The sequence below is a fragment of the Scyliorhinus canicula genome, chromosome 1 (genome assembly GCF_902713615.1).
Source record: "Scyliorhinus canicula chromosome 1, sScyCan1.1, whole genome shotgun sequence".
NCBI lineage: Eukaryota > Metazoa > Chordata > Chondrichthyes > Carcharhiniformes > Scyliorhinidae > Scyliorhinus > Scyliorhinus canicula.
The window spans coordinates 179,863,389-179,881,253 of NC_052146.1; the positions used below are offsets into that span (position 1 = coordinate 179,863,389).

At 49.5% G+C, this 17,865-nt stretch overlaps 1 protein-coding gene across 2 annotated transcripts in view; it reads right to left on the minus strand.

Annotated features, from left to right (window-relative positions):
• The window catches only part of prkn (parkin RBR E3 ubiquitin protein ligase), a 1,360,483-nt gene that overhangs the window by 1,181,821 nt on the left and 160,797 nt on the right, over positions 1-17,865 (minus strand). For both annotated transcript variants that reach the window (XM_038803523.1, XM_038803514.1), the window contains exon 2: positions 11,586-11,749. In XM_038803523.1, coding sequence (XP_038659451.1) covers positions 11,586-11,749 — 164 coding nt within the window. The remainder of the gene's footprint in view (positions 1-11,585; positions 11,750-17,865) is intronic.

A 17,865-nucleotide genomic window follows, 5' to 3' on the forward strand; every position in this document is an offset into this window, starting at 1 on the left:
TCACCTGAGGAAGGAGCAGTGCTCCGAAAGCTAGTGTTTGAAACAAACATGTTGGACTTTAACCTGGTGTTGTAAGACTTCTTACCATGGAGAATGCAGCTTGGAGCAGTCAGCCATTCGGCTTTGTTCAAACTCAGATTAATTAGGCCGATCGACTCTGATTGGTCAAGGCATTGTCCTGGGGAATGGACCAGGAAGTGACTGTGCCCTCAGCTTCCAGTGAGATAAAAAAGGTGCAAAGCAGCACATGTTTCTTCGGTCTGCAAAGGACATGTGTGAATATATGTGGCTTCTAGCATGTGTGAGTGAGCCACACTGAAAGCCCGACTGACAATCTTAAATTGGTTTGCACTGTAGCTAGAGAGGATAGAATTTACAGTGCTGAAGGAGGCCATTCGGCCCATTGAGTCTGCACCAGCCCTTGGAAAGAGCACCCTACCCAAGCCCACACCTCCACCCTATCCCCGTAACCAAGTAACCCCACTTACCCTTTTGGACACTAAGACCAGCCGTCCATTCAGTTTGAGTCAAATGATGAGCCTCTGAGAGTGGCCGCAAACTCAGTGCTGGAGATGCAACGACAGGTGGCAAATATCAGGCAGAGATTCGACAGTCACTAAGCAGACAAGAGCAAAGGATGGCGGAATACTTTGGCGTTCTGTCTGAAGTTGTGGCCCCAGAAGTTTGGCGACCACCACACCAGCAGATCTTGATGGATTAGTGCTCAGCCCTGGACTCCATGGCTCCATACACACTGGTGGACATCATCAGTGTCTAGGCAAGAGGGGGACGAGGCACCTTCACGTACCCTCCAGGTACACCTTCTCCTCATGGAGTCAGGGAGGGGCTCTCAGGCACCCACTGGGAGGAGGAGTGCCAGCCAGACAAAGTGGGGGCCTTCACTCAGGGCACCAGAAGAGTGGTGTCCTACCACAACAAGTCCCCTCTGCCTGTGGCTCCAACACTTCAATCGCTCAGGCCAAGGAGTGTGCATCCGGGACCCTCCAGACATTGGGCCAGCAGAGCACATCCTCCAAGGTCATCACAGACATCAGGGCTTGCAGTAAGAAGGCTGCCTGCACCTCTGCCTCAGATGTCGGGGCTACACACAAGTGCAGTGTTCGGGATAAAAAGTAAAGAAATATTGAAATCACTTTTGGGTCACGAGTGTGCAATCATTGTAAAAATATTGCACTATTGTTTATACATTTCATATTCATGTGAATGACTTGGTCATCTGAAAGCATTGTGATTATGTACATGGCACAGTGGTTCGCACTGCTACCTCACAGCGCCAGGGATGGGTTCAATTCCAGCCTTGGGTGACTGTCTGTGCAGAGTCTGCACGTTCTCCCCGTATCTGCATGGGTTTCCTCCGGGTGCTCCGGTTTCCTCCCACAGTCCAAAGATGTGCAGGTTAGGTGGTGTTACGGGGATAGGGTGGGAGAGTGAGACTAGGTAGGGTGATCATTCAGAGGATTTGTGCAGACTCGATGGGCTGAATGGCTTCCACTTGTACTGTAGGAATTCGATGTCTATGTTCTATCTACATTTGAATCCTCTTATCTTGAGGTTTAGCCATCCTCATCCTGAGTGATAATATGTCCCTCTGTGAAATTCACATTCATGTGATGTCAACATCACTGAAGATAATTTACACACCCTTGTATGATGGCAGGGAGATGTGTTAAAATCTCAATTGGAAGTATGTGATTAAAGTGCGTTCACCTTTCCTACTCATCAAACACCATGGTGTGGGGGCAGCTCTCTAGCCATGAGGGATTAGTGGCAGTTGTCTTTCCGGAGTGGTAGCGACAAAGGACAAGGTATGGCTGGGATGTGAACATCCTCAACTATGCCCTCATCTCACTGACCACTTTAGTTTCTCATTAATGTGATGCTCCACAGGCATGTCTCCCACATCTTGTTTCTTCCATGGCATCATCCCGTGGAAGTTCACCCTCAACCATCCGATTCAGGTTCCTGATCTTCATCCTCCAAGGAAAACTCATCTTCCTCCATTTCACCCTCTGGCAAAGGATCACCTCTTCCCACTGCCGGTTGTGAAGGGTGGAACTCACAACGATGATGCAGGAAACCTCATCAGGAGTGTCCTGTAGAGGGCCACCTGTGTGGTCCAAATATCTGAAGTGCATCTTTAGAATGCCAATGGTCTGTTCAATTAGGGACCGTGTGCAACTGTGAACTGTGTTATACCTCTCATTTAAATCATTCTGAGGCCAATGCACGCTGTCAGTAGTCTTTATTTCAGTGGGTACCCCTTATCCCTATTATTGAGTGTTATTATAGAATTTACAGTGCAGAAGGAGGCCATTCGACCCATCAAGTCTGCACCGGCCCTTGGAAAGAGCACCCTACTTAAGTCCATACCTCCACCCTATCCCCGTAACCCAGTAACTCCACCTAACCTTTTGGACACTAAGGGCAATTTAGCATGGCCAATCCACCTAACCTGCACATCTTTGGACTGTGGGAGGAAATCAGAGCACCCGGAGGAAACCCATACAGACACGGGGAGAAAGTGCAAAATCAACACAGATAGTCACCTGAGGCCGGAATTGAACCCGGGTCCCTGGAGCTGTGAGGCACCAGTGCTAACCACTGTGCCACCGTGCTGCCCCAAATCTAATCCGATAAACAGTTTGAAAAATTAGCAGTGTATTTTTTATATGTACTTTTTTTCTGACCAAGAAGTCAATTTAACCATTCTGCACTCAAATAAGAAAACTTGCGACGTACAATATAATAGGTACTCAAAATCCTAAACCATGCCTCAAAGGCAAATAGGAAAGGGCAATGTTGAGGGTCACTCCTAAACGACCCTCTTATGGACTGACCTCATTAACACTACACCCCTGTAAGCTTCACTCGATGCCGGTGTTTATGTAGTTACATTGTGTACCCTGTGTTGCCCTATTATATATTTTCTTTTATTTCCTTTTCTTTTCATGTACTTAATGATCCGTTGAGTTGCTCGCAGAAAAATACTTTTCCCTGTACCTTGGGACGCGTGGCAGTAAACAAATCCAATCCAATCCAACTTTTTTTTGATTTACTGCATAATAGATTCTCCCCCACAGAATAAGTAGAAACAAAGGTTTCAATAAAGACAAAGACATTAAAACTTCCTGTCAATGTGTACTCTAACTTTTCTTACCCATTGTTAATCACCCTTTGTGGAAAATAGTGACAACAAAATTATACATCTTCTTATTGAAATCTTTGGTGATATCAGTAAGTGCTGTGAAATCATTAGTTGTTGTTGCTACCTGTATATTTGTATTTGACTGTCGTTGGTTTTAACCACTGTTACTTACTTTGATGTTTTAACCAACCGCCCCCCTTTTTGAGTCCATACTGAATTTTAAACGTAGTTATTTTTATATATTAAAGAAGATTAACTTTCACAATGCATTTCAACTATCTTTTTGTGGTCAAGTTGCCACAATCCCCAAGCAGTCATCCATGTAGATGCTTAGGGACCTCAGAAATCTGAGTGAGTAACTCAGGATGTTGTGGCAACTCCCAGGGTACCGTGCACAAATGTACATTACATGCTTCTGATGATTGCACAATGATTGAACATTGCTGGACTGATAGCCTTAATGGTTGGCAAACACGTGGGGCTGCTGCCATGGGGCCCTTAAAACCACAGAGTACAGTTGATTGCATCCTGAACTCCTGGGAAGCCTGAGATAACTGCAGATCCTTTGAATCTCACAGCCTGTCTGTCTTCGTCAAGAGCATACCTCACATAGTGATGTGCTTTGCTGTAGAGGGCATCTGTGACCTTGATGCATCTGTGTATTGCAGGCTGCAAAATGCTGCACAGGTTTCCTGCAGATCCTTGGAACAACCCACAGGCGAACAAATTGCGCTCGGTGTCACCTTTGAAGCCACAGGCAGGGGACAGCTTCCCGCAACACGGGGTGTTAGGTCTTCAAAAAGAATATGCCAGGTCTGGTCTACAGGAGCTCGGGATAAGTGTAGATGTGTGTGCTACAAGCAGAACAGCACGGTAGCACAGTGGTTAGAAATGTGGCTTCACAGCGCCAGGGTCCCAGGTTCGATTCCCTGCTGGGTCACTGTCTGTGCAGAGTCCGCACGTTCTCCCCGTGACTGCGTGGGTTTCCTCCGGGTGCTCCGGTTTCCTCCCACACTCCAAAGATGTGCTGTTAGTTAATTTGGAGATGTGGCGACTAGGGGCTTTTCACAGTAACTTCATTGCAATGTAAGCCTACTTGTGACAATAAGAAAGATTATTATTATTACATCTGTGCCTCGTTAACGGTTGTCTACATTCCCAAATTTTGTAAATTAATAATAACATAATAACCTTTTTTATTGTCACAAGTATGAAGTTACTGTAAAAAGCCCCTAGTCGCCACATTCCGGCACCTGTTGGGTAAGCTGGTACAGGAATTGTACCCGCACTGCTGGCTTTGTTCTGCATCACAGGCCAGCTGTCTAGCCCACTGAGCTAAACCTGTTAATGTTGAAATGCAGCAACTATGATGTTAAGCTACAGACTCTTCATAACCTGTTTCTGCACGCAAGAAAGCATGAATTCCAATGGGACTCATCTTCTGAAGGAAGTCTCCTTCCTTTCTCTCAGGTTAAACTCCAGTTGGAGGACCCAGAAAGGGCCCATTAGTCAAGGAGTAAGCTCCTCCCACACTGCCTCGGGCCCTTCCAGTGCAGATTTGAAATATAATCCCTGCATAATTTGACAGTGCAAGGTGGTGGTTATGCATTATTACATCGAGACCAGCTTTGCCATCCACCTGACTGTGCGCATCCTGCTCACCAGACAGTGTATTATTCCAATTGGCACACAGCCTTTGCCCTTCCCAGAAGCAGGAGTACAACACATGCACCATGAATAACCCTGAAGAATAACCCCATGCACTCCATAATTGTGTCAACTCTCTTAATCTTGACTAGAAGCCCCAGAAGTGCCTCTCTTCTCTGGCTTCTGACTGTAAGCCTCAGACTTAGGACTGTAACTTTCAATGAGTTCCCCATTGCCCTCATGACTGAAGACTAGTCTTTTCTTTCCCAACCACCCGCACCTTATAAGTCTCATGGAAACCATCCCTCCTCTGCCACACTAACACATCCACCCTTTCCTATTTCTGTGCCTGTGTGCGTGTGCATCCTCTCCTGTTTTTACATGTGGTATCTCTTATTTGTCAATGTCTCAGTTTCCCTTGCCGCATTCCAGCTTCCCACCCCTCGGTCTCCCTTCTGCCTGTCATCATTCCTCTCCCCCTTGCAAAGCCTTCCTGCTCCTTGGCCCCGTGTATTGCACCTCCCCCACAACCCCTTGCAAAGCCTTCCTGCCTCCTTGCTCCACTGGTGCTTCTTGTCCTCTCCCCTCCCCAATGCAAGTCAAAATCATAGAATTCCTACAGGGCAGAAGCAGGCCATTCGGCCCATCGAATCTGCAATGACCCTCCAAGTCAGCACGCTACGTGGGCCCACTCCCTGACTTATGCTGGTCTCTGAATATCCATCCATGTCTGAGTTCCACTGCATCATTGGCCACAATACTTTTCTCCGTCCGAATGTTGAGCCTTGCCGGAGTACCGCCGCACAGTGGTGTCCTTATGACGATGGAGGCAGCCTACAATACACCCTACACTCCCAGCTGTGTGGCATTCCACTGGCTTCACAACAAGACCAGCATAGCATTGTGGCAGATTGGCGACTTACGTTGCATTCGCCTCAAAGTTGCAAGTGCAGTGAGGCCTGACCGCTGCATGCCTCTCTTCCTCAAACAAGATTCAGGCTGATATGATTTCCTGCTGGTGTGAGGGAAGATTGGAAGGTACCACGTGATTCTGGTGCAAAGCTAATTTAATGAGCATTCATGAGAAGGAATACAAATGGCGTTCACACCACTACTCAGCGGAATTAGCTCGCAATCGAGAACACTGCAAACTATTTTTACAACCATATACTATTGGCATTATGCAGCAGACCCAAGTTAAAGTCAGGAAACACCTCGCTATCCAATGGCACTTTGCCTTTTGTTTGGCTTGGAGAGGTTTCTCCCCGCCGAGGCCGCACTTAGAGGAAAGGCTCCTCACAGATTAGGGCGCCATTTTGTCCTGAAGCCCTGATCTTTCCCACCTTCTCTTTCAGGTTCCCATGCTCTTTTGACCCCTCCTCCTCACCTCCCCCCAACACTGGGGAAGCCCCAAGGAAGCCCCCCCCCCTCCACCCAATGCCCCCCCCCAGGCTCAACCCTGGCAGTGGCAACCTGGCATCTGAGCATCCTGGCACTTTCAGCCTGGCAGTGTCCCTTGCGACCTCAGGGTGGCACTGCCAGGGTGTCAGGGAGAGTACCAGACTGCCATTGTGCCCTGTCTCTGACTACCCGGGGTTTCCAATGGCTTGGTGCCTATATGACTGGTCTACATTTGTGTGGACCAGTACTAAACAGCGCCCTGGCAAGGTTTCCCAGGAGTAGCCGGTTAGTCCTGGGCGACGGCTGAATCTGGTGTGCAGGTATTTTGCCCAGGAGGGTGAGGACCAGATCGTACCAGGCGGAACGCGTCAGGAACAGAGCCCGATTTGGGGTTCACGTGCGATTCACCCATTGAGCGGGGTCCACACCGGGCACTATGGGGTTGCTAAATTGTCTGATAGGTAGAACGTCTTTTTGACTTGATAGCAGCATCTTGTTAGTGGAGAATATCACTCATGTTGCTACTGCAGAGTGACAATGTGCAATGACGAGCTTCAACCGTTGGCACATTTTTCAACTACCAAATCAAGAAAAGGGAGTTTGTTTGCTCTTTCTCAAAGGTGAATTTATATGCAGCCCATTAAGGTGCATAAGGCAATTCTTCCATGCAGCTGCGGATTCAAGTATCGCAAACATATAATTTACGTATCAGATATATGCTTGCAAAACTCAAGGCAGCCAGCGGGAATTTCCAGCCCCTTGTGTTCGCCATTGGTAGTTGCCGGGATCGTCTGGTCCCGCTGATGTCTACAGCATTTGCAATGACTTGCCTGCCCTCCCGCCGGGGTACCCGCCATGAAATGTCTCCTTCAGCGGGGCCAAAATATCCCGCTGGCGGGGAGGACCAGAAAACCCGTCTCAGAGGCAGAAATTCTCTATCCTCCTTTGGGATTGGGATTTTCCGGTGAGAGGGAATGGAATTTTGACTGGACCACCAGATTTTCCATTCTTGATCGCAACGGGTTCTGCCAGGGACAAGACCGGATAAAGCCGCCCAAGTTGTTCAACAACAGATATGATTCTGCGATTGGACAGTACCTGCTAAACAATTCTGGTTGTGCTTTGAGTTACACTGCAAACCAATTTAAGATTGTCAGTTAGGCTCACAGTGTGGCTCACTTACGCATGATAGAAGCCACATAGATTCACACACAGGGTCCTGGCCGTTGCAGACAGTAGGAACATATGGGCCACAATTTTGCAGCTGTGCTCGTCACGAGTGAAAACGGTGGCACTGGTGCAAAATATCATGAGACCTGGATAACGGGAATCTCACTAGCACGATCTAGTGTCCGCACCCCGCTAGAATCGGAGTGGGACGCGGCAGGTAGAGGCCTCCCAAGGGATTCCCACAGTCATTGCGCCTCGCAAGATCTAACCAGATCTCACGCGGTGTCGCGATTTGGATCTCACCCATAATGGATGGGACCCAGTCTCAGATGGCTAAGTGGATTTAGGAACCCACAACCATGCCAATGCCGGATCTAACCGGCTCCCAGATCTATCAGTGTCCCCAACAAGACCCTATCCAGGCGCCGATTCGTACTGGTCCAAGCAAACGTGGACCAGTATTTGGGGGGGGGAGTTCCCAGGCCATTGCAGGCCTCTGGGTGGTGAGAGGCAGGGTAGTATGCTACCCTGGCTCTCCCAATAGCACCCAGACACCCTGGAACTGCCAGGCTGACACCTTGGCATTGCCACCTTGGCACTGCCAAGGTGCCCAGGTGGCACTGTCAAGCTAGCAGCAGCACTGCCAGGTGCCATGGTGGTAATGCCAAGGGCCAGGGCCTGAAGGGGGCCATGCCCATAAAATGAGGGATGAGGTGGTAATGAAGGCTTGAGGGGTGAAGGGCAGGCCTGAAGGGGCTGCCAGAATGTTGGGCGGGTGATGGGTGAGAGTTCTGAAAGGGGGAGGACCCAAAAGGGTTGTGGGAAGGCCCGAAAAGTGGGAAGGCCCGAAAAGTGACTCCACAGCAGGGTGTCCTCACATGAAGGGGTGTGCGGTAGTGCCCATTGTGTGTGTGTGTGGGGGGAGGGTAGGGGGGGGGTAACATTTCCCGTGGGTGTGGGGTGTTAGGGGGCCCTCAAGCTCACTTAGAGATCGATGCACCCTTTCAAAATGTTGGCCCAATCTCTGAGGATCTGGTCTGGTCAGCGAGCTCAGCTCCCCAGGGCTGGAAAGCATTCTAAGTATGGGCTAGTCCAGGGAGAAACTCCCAGGGCCTGAAAACGTGACTGAGGGCGCAATCTACTGGCCATGGCTTGTCCGAACGGGATACGATGTGGCCGATAGATGCCGGGGGAAGCCTCCTGCTGCTTCCCAGCAGCCAGTACACCTCACGAGATCTACCCAAACCTCGTGAGGCACAGAGATCAGGATCCCGTCCACAATGGGCGTGACCAAGCCTCACGCGCCGAAGCAGGTTTAAAATCTGCTTCGACATGCTCACCCAGGACCTACAGGGCTCCCGGTGTCTAACGTCCTCCTAATGAGACCCCAGACAGGCATCGTTCAGTACTGATGCACACAAGCGCGGACCAGGCAGAATGGCTCCCGCGGGGTCTCCCAGGCCACTGGAGCCCCCTGAGTGGTCCGGGACAAGACAGGGTGGTCCGCTGGCCCTCCCCTTGGAACACAGTGACCTTGGCACTGCCAAACTGGCATCTTGGCATTACCATGCTGGCACTGCCAGGGTGCTCTTGTGGTACTTCAAAGCCAGCAGGAGAATTGTCAGGATGCTAGTGCCAGGGTACCCAGGTACCAGCGTGGCACTGCTAAGGGTCAGGGCCTGAGAAGGCCATGGCCATGAGGGTGGAGGGGGGTATGAAGGGGCCTCTGGAGCGTTGAGGGGGGTGAAGGGGGGGGGCCTGAAAAGAGGGGGCCCGAAAGGGGGCATGGGAAGGCCAGAAAAGGGGGGCCTCTCTGTAACGTCATAGCGAAATGCATCACTTGGGGGAGGTATGCGGTCATGCTGATGTGTGAGGGGGTGACATTATGCATGGTTGGGGGTTATGGGGGACCCACAAGCCCTCTTAGAGGTCGGGGCACCTTTTCAAAATGGTGGTCTGATCTCTGAGGAGCCAGTCTGGCGAGCAGGTTCAGCTCCCCAGTGGGGAAAATAATTCTAAGTGTGGGCTTCACCGGGGAGAAACTCCCCAGGGTCTAAAAATATGACTGCGAAGTTGGATCGCGATGGGAAACTCGCCGACCGAGCTGGGGGGAAGCTCCCAGCCACACCCACTAGAAATGACACTTAGAAAATTTTCCGTTAGATCGCGCCCCTTGTTTTCCTGTTCTCCCCACCCTGTGCCTGTAACAATGGGATTCTCCGTCCCACCTGTCCAGTTTTCTGGCGCAGTGAGCACCTGCCGGCAGCGAGATCCTCCGTCCCGGCAGCTGGCCAATGGGATTTCCCATTGTGGCCACCCCCACGCCACCGGGAAATCCATGGGCCTAAGTGCACTGCCAGCGGAGCAGAGATTCCCGCCAAAGGAGAATCCCGCCCAATATGTTTGTCACCCAGAAAGGTCAGGAACCTCATTTCAATACAGTTCCCTATAATTAGCGGGTTCCCCAACTGTAACGTCCCCACGCATTTGGGATTCCCCCTGACCGATGTGATGACACGTCGCTGAGGTTTACCACTGCCTTTTAAAAATGTAAACCAGGCGAAGGGAAGCCATTGGGGGTGTACAGGTAAGTATAGCCCTAGGGGATATGGGACATAACTGGGCAGTACGATAGCATTGCTTTGGCACTGCCCCTTTGGGAACAGTGCCAGGGGCAGTGCCGAAAGGGGTCCTCTGGGGAGCTACAAGGCATTCCCCAGGACAATGCCTTGAGCACTCACGGTCAACCCACCCAGTTTGATTTTGAACAAAATTGGATAGCTTACTGTTGCAAGCGTATTCTTCATGGGAACGCTTCCACCAATCAGAATCAACCTGCCAACCAAACAGCACTTCCTTCTCATGCAGTTGCTCCCCCGTTACAGTTTGGTCATTTTTTGGCAGTTGTTCACCCGTTACAGTTTGGTCATTTCTTGGCAGTTGTTCCCCCGTTACAGTTTGGTCATTTCTTGGCAGTTGTTCACCCGTTGCAGTTTGGTAATTTCTTGCGAGCTACCTGATGAGTGTACGGTGTAAAGCTTAGATAGCATCTCATTTTTTTTCAGCATTATTCTAGCTCTGTGCTACTAAACGATTAATTGTGCCATTCCCGCAACACAAAGTTAACAGGCAAATATGTCCAAATAGCAATATAGAAGAGCCATATGTAATGTTATCCATAGTACAGTAACCAGAGAGGTAATGAGCAATCCACATAGGAACACAAAATATTCTCCGTCAGTGCGCAACAAGCCCACCACGTCCCACAACCCCTATGTCAATGCAACATTTTTTTGAAGCAACAAATTCTTCACACAGGAAGAATTCTTCAGTTCTGCTTCCACAGTTTTCAATGTCAGTATCTCTCTCAACTTGTTAGATGTCCAAGTGCCAAGCAGAAAACTTAATTCTCCTCTCCGTTTGCTCCGCTTTTTCCCCCTTTGCTCAAAGGCAATAGTTATGCACTACCTGAATCTGTTCCCCAGCAGGGCAGCCTTTCAGAAAGCATCAGAAAGTCTTGATTGCAATACACAACTGATCAAAACTGAAATGACAGTCATCCCACATGATCAATTCAGTGGTTAATAAGTGACCAAGTTTTTGTTCCCCATAGATCATTTCTTACCGTGCCCATTCAGTTATGACAAAAGCGTTTCATAACAATAATAGCAAATCACCAATACAAAAACAGGAAGAACCAAATCCATCTCATTTCCAGCAACTGTAGAAAAGATAAAAGAAAATTCAGACTTATTTACTTTGTCACTTATCTCCGGAAAGTAGGGCCATTTCTTTGCCTCCAGGGGACACACTTGGGTCATACACTCCTGACCTTGTGGAAGTGGTATTATGCTGCATTCACATCCTCTTGTCCCAATAATTGAGCAAAATACATAAAATAAGAATGTGAAAAAAGAGAATACTAAAGAGAAGGAAGAACAGCGATGGACAACCAGCTCACTCAGACAGCAAACATTTGCTCAATTAGTGCAGACTTGTCTCTTGCCCTTACTTACACTTTTGCTGCATAATTAAGAAGGTCAGAATTAATGAAGCTGCATTGAATAAAGTTCAAGAAATCCCTAGTTACTGTTTATTCTATGACATCTGAGATCTGAATGTCAGATAGGCATTATTAGAGCTCTGAACCACAGGGCTGGCAGTCTCCCAGAAACAAAAGAAAAATCCAAGAGGGACCTACCTGCAGTGTCAAGTCATTCCTCAGCTCCTTTCCAGCAAAGATCACGCACAACTGGTCAATTGGAACTCCTTGTCTCTTAGCAACTGCCTCCTTTAGCTGGAAGACGCTGGCATTTGCATCAACCTCCACTGGGAATCCATGGCTTGAACTGAACCTAACAAAAACTGACCCAAAACACCAAATTAATACACAATGGGTCAATACTAATGGGCAATGCAGTTTATAATTCCGCCAGTACTTTTAGATAATTTAACTAAAATTAACAAAAGAGTTTAATTATGATCTGTCATGTGACATCATAACAGGACCAATGCCCCTTTGATGGACAAATTGGTAATCTCAACAAATCTTTTTCATAACCTGTGCACATACCTTCTCTGAGTTTAAACTAGTATTTGCACTCAATAGTCATTTTCATTGAATACCTGATCAACACTTTCTAACTAACTCGACAAGTTACAATCCCTGAAGAAATTCAATAAAGCATACCTGCAAAGCACCTGGCAGGTTACTATGTTCAAAATATAGTGCTTGAAAAACCAAAAAAACAATTAACTAGAAACATTTTGCAATGTTTACAGATTTTTTCCAAAATATATCACCTGGTGAGTAAACAATTCATCATAAAAATGATCTGCCTTATCGCAATAAGTAACCTGATAATCAACAATTCCCTAACAAAATATAGGTGTGAAACCCTTCTGCAAAAACTTTTAAAATGCTTCTAAATAGAGCTTTTAGAAATTTGGGTCCGAGTTTTCCCTGTATTGCACTCGGGGGGCGGGGGGGGGGAGTGAAAAACAACAGGCGCGATTTAACCAAAACATTTCTGAGTGTGGTAGTGAGCAGGAAGTGCCGTGAGCTTCCCGACACTTGGCCCGGTGAGGCCGTCATCACTATAAAACGTTAATTGGCCCACTTAACGGGGCCCCAAGAGATTTACGCCACAAATGATGGTCCTGCCGGCTGATTGGCCTGGGATTGTGCCTGCCAGCCCCCTGCTGACAAGTGACAGCAGTAATTAAACCGTTCCTGCACAGCCAATCCCACACCGCTTGCAGCCATGCCGCGGTGGGGTTCAGCCCCATGCTTTGGTTACGGCGACCTGGGACAACTGCTGGATATGGTGGAGGCCAGACAGGATGTTCTGTTTCCCCGGGGATCATGGTGGGTCAGCCACAGGGCAGCTACCGTCACCTGGGAGGAATTGGCATCGGCTGTCAGCTCGGGGAGCGTGACCAGGAGGACCAGCACTCAGTGCCGCAAGAAGGTCAACGACCTCCACCAGGCCGGTCAGGTGAGTTTGTCCCTCACCCCCCATCTCCCCCCATACGACACATCTGACCGCTGACAGTGTCGACACAGTCCCATCATCCTGGAGTGATGTTACTCAGACTCTGGGACGGTGGAAATGGGGGATGGTTGGGAAGCAGATGGTGAGGGGGGGGAGGGGCGGGAAGGGGGTGGGGAGAGGGAATGTCGGGGCCACATACCATATGAAGCGGGCAAGGGTGAGGGCCGCCCTGGCCTTCCGGTTCCTCGCCGCTCCCACCTATGCCCCATCCTCAGGCTGGTCCTGCAGGCCCTCCCCGGGCTCGTCCTCCAGCCCATCTTGGTCCGGTGCCTGGTCTTCCTTGCAGGTGGCCACATATTCCTCCCACTCCACCTCCAGCGTGTCACCTCGCTGCTGTGCCAAGTTGTGGAGGGCACAGCAGACCACCACAAAGTGGGTGACCCTCCGGTTGCTGTACTGTAGTGCACCACCAGAGTGGTCAGAAGCATCAGAACCACATTTTTGAGGAGTCCACAGCACTGCTTAATGACAGCCCGTGTTTCCGCACGGGCCTCATTGTATCAGGTTTCCACATCAGACACCAGCCTCTGTAATGCGTCATCAGCCAGGTCCTCAGCGGGTACCTCTTATCCCCCAAGAGCCAACCAGCCATCCTGGGATGGTTCTTGAAGTACGCAGGAATGTCCAACTACCCAGGATGTAGCTGTCGTGCTCACTCCCTGGAAAGCGTGCACACACATGCATGATCTTCATGCGGTGGTCGCACAGGACTGAATGTTCAGGGAATGCCACCCCTTCCTGTTAATTTAGGGCACTCCCAGATGGCCGGTGAGTACAAGGCAACATGCATGCTAACTATTATCCCCTGGACCTGGGGCATCGCAGCGATGGCGGATTTTTGTTTTTATGCAGGAGAAACTGGATCACAACAGGAGGGAGGGGACCCAGACCGGGAGTGTAGTGGCCAATATTGGGCCCTCACTCACTTTGAGGAGCGTGCCATTGCACTGGCTGGTCAGGATGTGGACTGATCCTGTGGCAATAGTGAGGTCAGAAGCCAACACCCACATGAGGATCATACACCAAATTAGCCGTCCTCAATGCCACTGAGTGTGCTCCCTCTTGTTTTCGACTCTGCTACCATGTACTAATTATTTCTACTTTGGTTCACAGAGAGCTCTGTCAAGCAACCGACACTCTGAGCCAGCCAGTCCCTCAGCTTCATCCAGGTCCTCACCTCCAGCCAAAAGAACACCTCCTCCACTGTAGAGCTGGATAAAACAGCCTGGAAGACCCATTACAGCACTTATCCGCACTATCCATCGGTGTAGAGACCGAGACCTCGGTGTGACATAGGCATAGAGCAGGCTCCAGTTCACAATTTAGTTGTCTCTGCATGGACGTCTGTAACAGGAAGAGGCAGTTTAATCCGAGCTCCTTGGCACTCTGAAGACTACTGGGTAAGAGGCACCTGTGAGGCGTAAGGCAGATGATAAGCCTCTGGATTCAGCCTTCCAACTCATTGTGGAGAGTCAGCAGAAGGCAGGGAAACATCATCCAGAGCTGTTGTAAGCCCTCAATAGAGGGGCATGCAAGTCAGAGGAGTGCATTTGTCTGCTCTCTGATGATGTGGTGCCCACATGTGGGTGCATGGAGGTCTCTATGGGAAGGATGGTGGTGGAGACCCTGGTCCAGCAGAATACGGGAGATGCGTGCAGACCTGCTCTCAATTGAGGTAACCATGAATGAGTTCCTACAATGGCGATGCAAGAGGAAAACAGAGCACATTGAGGTTCTTGCAGATGCTCCTTCCTCTCAAGGAGTCAAGCTGGGCCCTTGACCACCTGACAGGAGGAGAGGCAACTGGGCACCCACTGAGAAATTTCAGAGGCTGTGCGCTCTCGCTGAGTCTCCTTTGTCTGTCGAATCTCATCCTCTGTTACCATGGAGAAAGAGGCTGCCCATAGGAGGATAACCAAAACAATCCAGGGCTCTCCAGGCACGGTAGCATCGGGCAGCACGGTAGCATAGTGGTTATCACAGTTGCCTCACAGCTCCAGGGTCCCAGGTTGGGTTCGTGGCTTGGGTCACTGTCTATGCGGAGTCTGCACGTTCTTGCAGCGTCTGCGTGGGTTTCCTCCGGGTGCTCCGGTTTCCTCCCACAGTCCAAAGATGTGCAGGTTAGGTGGACTGGCCATGCTAAATTGCCCTTAGTATTCAAAAAAGTTGGATTGGATGGGGTTACGGGGAGGGTGGAGGTGTGGGCTTGTGTAGGGCGCCCTTTCCAAGGGCCGGTGCAGACTCGATGGGCCGAATGGCCTCCTCCTACACTGTAAATTCGTTGATATCTATGAGGCCTTGGCTCTCCAGGGAATGCACGGCAAGACCATCAGAGGCAACAGGGCCAACCACAGCACAGGCTGTATCCACTCCCGCTGCGTATGTGAGTACAGTAACTAGAAGTCATCGGCCTAGATAAGTCAAGAAATTGTGATCATAAGTGGTTGCACGGGTGAACACATTTTGTCACTTTGTAATCTGAAAATATATTCACTTTCACTGAATAATGTGTAATGTGGTTTTTCAGCTTTATTTCCAGGCTTTGCGATTCCTCTCCCTGCATCCCCCACCACTAGGAGCTCAGCTGCACGCAGCCAGATCAGGAATATATCTGGAGGGAGAAGTTTGTGTTTGGCTGGGCTTTTCCGAACCTCTTACAGGCACTTTCTCATGAAAGCTGAGTCTTCATCCATCATACACATGCCACTGTCCTGAACATTTTCAATGCTGCCTGCTGGGGTTCTCTTCCAGTTCCCCAACTGGGTTGACCTGCATCTCCGTCTTTCCCCCGATTGCACTCCCATGCAGTACCCCTGCCTATCCAACACGAGGCTCCGTTCACTTTGCACATGCACCTGGATATTCCACACCTTCTTACATCTTCCCACACCTCCCCCCTCAGTACACATTCCCCATCACTATATCTTCCTCCCCACTTACAACATTCTCCCCCAGTAAACCTTCCCCTCCATACACTTTCGTCCCCACTTAACAGATATCTTTGCAGCATCCTTGAGCACGGGTGAGGTCCCGGAGGACTGGAGAATTGCTAATGGTGTCCCTTTGTTTAAGAAGGGTAGCAGGGATAATCCAGGGAATTATAGACCTGTGAGCTTGACGTCAGTGGTAGGCAAACTGTTGGAGAAGATACTGAGGGATAGGATCTATTCACATCTGGAAGAAAATAGACTTATCAGTGATAGGCAGCATGGTTTTGTGCAAGGAAGGACATGTCTTACAAATCTAATAGAATTCTTTGAGGAAGTGACAAAGTTAATTGATGAGGGAAGGGCTGTAGATGTTGTATACATGGACTTTAGTAAGGCGTTTGATAAGGTTTCCCATGGCAGGTTGATGGAAAAAGTGAAGTTGTATGGGGTTCAGGGTGTACTAGCTAGATGGATAAAGAACTGGTTGGGCAACAGGAGACAGAGAGTAGTGGTGGAAGGGAGTGTCTCAAAATGGAGAAGGGTGACTAGTGGTGTTCCACAGGGATCCGTGCTCGGACCACTGTTGTTTGTGATCTACATAAATGACCTGGAGGAAGATATAGGTGGTCTGATTAGCAAGTTTGCAGATGATACTAAGATTGGTGGAGTTGCAGATAGCGAGGAGGACTGTCAGAGAATACAACAAACTATAGATAGATTGGAGAGTTGGGCAGAGAAATGGCAGATGGAGTTCAATCCAGGCAAATGCGAGGTGATGCATTTTGGAAGATCAAATTCAAGAGCGGACTATATGGTCAATGTAAGGGTCTTGAGGAAAATTGATGTGCAGAGAGATCTGGGAGTTCAGGTCCATTGTACCCTGAAGGTGGCAACGCAGGTTGATAGAGTGGTCAAGGAGGCATACAGCATGCTTGCCTTCATCGGCCGGGGTATTGAGTACAAGAGTTGGCAGGTCATGTTACAGTTGTATAGGACTTTGGTTCGGCCACATTTGGAATACTGCGTGCAGTTCTGGTCGCCACATTACCAGAAGGATGTGGATGCCTTGGAGAGGGTGCAGAGGAGGTTCACCAGGATGTTGCCTGGTATGGAGGGTGCTAGCTATGAAGAAAGGTTGAGTAGATTAGGATTGTTTTCGTTGGAAAGACGGAGGTTGAGGGGGGGCCTGATTGAGGTCTACAAAATTATGAGAGATATGGACGGGGTGGATAGAAACAAGCTTTTCCCAAGAGTGGGGGTGTCAGTTACAAGGGGTCACGATTTCAAGGTGAGAGGGGGAAAGTTTAAGGGAGATGTGCGTGGAAAGTTTTTTACGCAGAGGGTGGTGGGTGCCTGGAACGCTTTACCAGCGGAGGTGGTAGAGGCGGGCAAGATAGCATCATTTAAGAGGCATCTAGACAGGTATATGAATGGGCGGGAACAGAGGGACGTAGACCTTGGAAAATAGGAGACAGGTTTAGATAAAGGATCTGGATCGGCGCAGGCTGGGAGGGCCGAAGGGCCTGTTCCTGTGCTGTAATTTTCTTTGTTCTATACCTTCACCCTCAGTACACCTCTATTCTGTGCACCTTGCCTCTTCCGCCTTCTTTTGCCTTCCTCCTCCCGTACACCTTCAGAACACTTTGCTCCCCTCTTACACCTTCCCCCTTCAATACACCTTGCCCCACCTTAAACCTTCCTTATCAATACAACTTGCCCTACCTTACACCTTTCTCCCTTCAATACACCTTACCCCCCCTTAAACCTTTCTTATCAATACAACTTGCCCCACCTTACACCTTTCTCCCTTCAATACACCTTGCCCCCCCTTAAACCTTCCCTATCAATACAACTTGCCCCACCTTATACCTTCCCCCTTCAGTGACCTTCCCCCCTTACACCTTCCCCCTTCAGTACACCTTGCTCCCCTTACACCTTCCTTTACCCTTACACCTTTACACACCCAACCAATCTCACCCTCCATAACCTTCCCCAC